A 3,019-nucleotide genomic window follows, 5' to 3' on the forward strand; every position below is an offset into this window, starting at 1 on the left:
TGGAACTCTCTATGCATCAGTCGACATGTCTTCATTTCCAGGATCAATCGTTCCCAGCCAATAGTCTCACGATCAGCCGACCACATTGTACCGCGAGAACAGACTGGCTGAGATCCCTTGGATCATAGCGTCCTCGAGGGTGGGCTCGACCTCGGACACTCCTATTCATGGGGCGGAATCAGAGAATCACTCGGCATTTTTTTCTCAATTTCATAATAATAGCGGAAAAAAGTCGACGGGAAATCGAACTCCACGATTCGACATGAGCGAATCTTTCTCCGCGTACCTTCAAACACAGGACAGACTTTTGGAACGAGCCGTGGTGGATACAGAAGTTTCCGAGAATCCTGTCTACAATTTATCGGGTTCTCAGCGATGCCCTGTCGCAATGTCCTTCTAAAACTTCAAGTTCCTCCGGGAAGAGGCGAGGCTGTCTCCACACGCCGACTTTCTGCAGGCTTTCTCTCGCCCGGCGCGACATTCAACCAGGAGAAGCAGTATCGGAAAATAGAGCGGCATGCTCCAATAGAACGGCGTGCTCCAATAGACCGACGCATGATGAGGGGATCGAAAAATAGAACGGCATGCCACTCTATTAGGATAAATACGGAATATTTTGTGATTGGGGGGATAATTGCCGTGATTGGCACGATTGGCATAATTAATATGTTCGGAATCATGGCTCCGTTAATCTGTAGAAACCTAATAGAGATCACATCGTCTATAGCAGATCGAAAAACACGTTCCCACAGGAATTTCCGTAAAAGCCGGTCATACAGGAACTGACAAGAACCGTTGCTCTCGTCGGAAAATCCGTAGAAATGGCTTCAATTGAAAATGCTACCAATGTAAACTGCAAACACGTCCCCGAGGTATAATCAAAGAATTGGATCAACCCCATTTCATTGTTAGCCAGTGCTCGCCTACTCGGCGATGAATCGACAATCGATCTCGTTTCTTCGTCCAGGGCTCCTTCTTGAAACCTTGAGAGACATGATGGATACCGCTTCCGTCGGGCCGTCGCTCAGCTCGTCGAAGGGTCATCCAGCAGCGTGGCTCCGGGGAGGACCGAGTTATAGGCGCGAGGAGCGAGGAGGAGAAAGCAGCGAGCCACGATCAGCGGGGAGGGCAGCGCAGAGAGCATCCCGTCGTGAGAGTGAGCTAATCGAGCACTGAAGGTTTTCGAGCGGGGCGGATCGATCTACGCGAATTCTGATCCATGTTTTCCAGTGAATCCTAATGGAGATCCGTCACAGAACAATGAAGTACGGTCTGCTGTCTCCGAATGGACAATAATTGCCGTACATCTTTTCCGGGAAGATCAGTTTTATTTTTTGTGAGAATATGTGAAGGTTTATACATCGTCGAGTCTTCTCCTTCTCGGAAAATTCAAGGGCGGCTGGAGACACAACTGCGAGGAAACTCTCACTCTCTCTGACTCTCTGCTCCGGTTCTTCTACGAATTGACAAATTCATGCGTCGAAGTGATGCGGCAAAACCTCTCGGGACTTTATTCCAAAAACAATCTCACTTCTAGGGCTTACAACTCCCAGACGGATACAAATATTGGCAAACATATGAACGTACGGAAGGCGACACCGACCTGTGAATTTAACTCGCATGGGGAGTCGCTTTCGAACGTGCGATCGTCCCGTATGATGCGCGATGGAGAGCGAGCGATGCACGCAGTAATATCACGCAAAGAAATCTCGAAAGCAAGTCAGACCAATGAAATGGAACTCATTTTCGCTATCATCTTGCGGAAACTTTCATTCGATGTCACAAAAGCGGGAAGTACCAACATGTGATGGAAGCACTCGAACGAGCTGATCAGAGTTACAACCTTGAGCAAAGAGACCCAGACGAATTTGGGTGTCTCGGTCGTGAGCATCATGTATAGACAGTACGAAGCAGCGAAATAGAACTCCAAGAATAGAAGCAGGAGGCAAAGGAACGCCGCGCGCATTTTCTCATCTGAGTCCGCCTCTGCTTTATGGAGGAAAACGTACGGCGTAGTGAAGAACTCGTGAAACTCGGCCTTCCAAACCACGAGAGGTAAAAATATGAGCGGGCAATCTAGTCCGAACCAGATGGAGCAGCCGACGGCTCCGACTCCAACTGAAATCACCGACATGGGAGTCCACAAGTACGATAGAATGGAATTGGGAGCGAAACAAAAACATATTAATAATCGAATTATAAGAAGAATCGAGATAAACTGAACGACGGGCGACATATTGTCTAAAACACCCTCACCGGAAGGATCGTTGATACTAGAATTTAAATCTGGATATTTAGCCACAATTCGCCTCAAGTTGCGTACCATGAGCTTCTCGTCGTTCGCGTCTACAACACGCATCGGGCGGAGTTTGCATCGAGAGGCAACGATCACCGTATCGTTCTCGTTGAACTTAATATCCCGATCGAATTCGGAGAATGGTTTCAAGCGCAGCATTTGCTTCAAGGCTATTGTTTGATGATCTCTTCTCGATGAGTTGGGATACACGATTCTTGCCATCTCCTCCATTCCAAGCAGACGGGGAATTCTTTGAAACCAACAATTCGTCAATACCCCCGTGCTGTTACGGGTCGTCCTTTCGAACTCGTCCAGCATTGCCATGAGACGTTCCCGTGTCTCAACATTCCAGTAGTCAATGCCTGCATTGATGTTGAGTCCATATCGGTACCCCGCGAGCGGGTCTAAGTACCAATACGCGGGAAGATCGACTTTCCCGGATGGTCCGTCCGGACGCGGTATTGGCCTGGGAAAAGGAAAACGACAAGTTCAAGAGCGCAAGCACAACTCCTGGTATGTTCCGAAAGCCAGCTGGCTTCTAAAGCCTGTTTTTCTCGCTCGTCAGCCAGAAGAGTGTATGTAAGTCGAAAGAGAATTTGGCTCACCTATCTGTCTCCTCTCTGAGCTGCATGCATCCCGAGATTCCGACAACCAAGTAGACATAGAAGCTGATCATCACAATAGCTCTCAGCGAAGTTCCACGCAGCAGACACTCCCAAAAAG

General features: G+C 48.6%; 1 protein-coding gene across 1 annotated transcript; it reads right to left on the reverse strand.

Moving 5' to 3' along the window:
• Positions 1 to 1,720: 1,720 nt before the first annotated feature.
• On the reverse strand, positions 1,721 to 2,972 carry LOC100904688 (uncharacterized). The gene is made up of 3 exons (XM_003738064.1): positions 2,902 to 2,972; positions 2,257 to 2,762; positions 1,721 to 2,118 (listed from the first exon to the last, which is right to left on the reverse strand). Exons 1-3 carry the CDS (start codon positions 2,970 to 2,972, stop codon positions 1,721 to 1,723), a joined length of 975 nt encoding a protein of 324 aa, XP_003738112.1.
• Between the last annotated feature and the right edge of the window lie 47 nt (positions 2,973 to 3,019).

This window comes from Galendromus occidentalis, unplaced genomic scaffold, assembly GCF_000255335.2.
Source record: "Galendromus occidentalis unplaced genomic scaffold, Mocc_1.1 scf7180000075763, whole genome shotgun sequence".
Classification (NCBI taxonomy): domain Eukaryota; kingdom Metazoa; phylum Arthropoda; class Arachnida; order Mesostigmata; family Phytoseiidae; genus Galendromus; species Galendromus occidentalis.

What these genes read in the sequence shown, in the direction of transcription:
- LOC100904688 (XM_003738064.1), bottom strand. Translation starts at nt 2,972, where the DNA reads ATGATCAGCTTCTATGTCTACTTGGTTGTCGGAATCTCGGGATGCATG. An exon ending in CTCAGAGAGGAGACAGATAG is followed by an intron (nt 2,763 to 2,901) that starts GTGAGCCAAATT and finishes TCCTTTTCCCAG; the next exon opens with GCCAATACCGCGTCCGGACG. An exon ending in TAGTATCAACGATCCTTCCG is followed by an intron (nt 2,119 to 2,256) that starts GTGAGGGTGTTT and finishes CGGTGATTTCAG; the next exon opens with TTGGAGTCGGAGCCGTCGGC.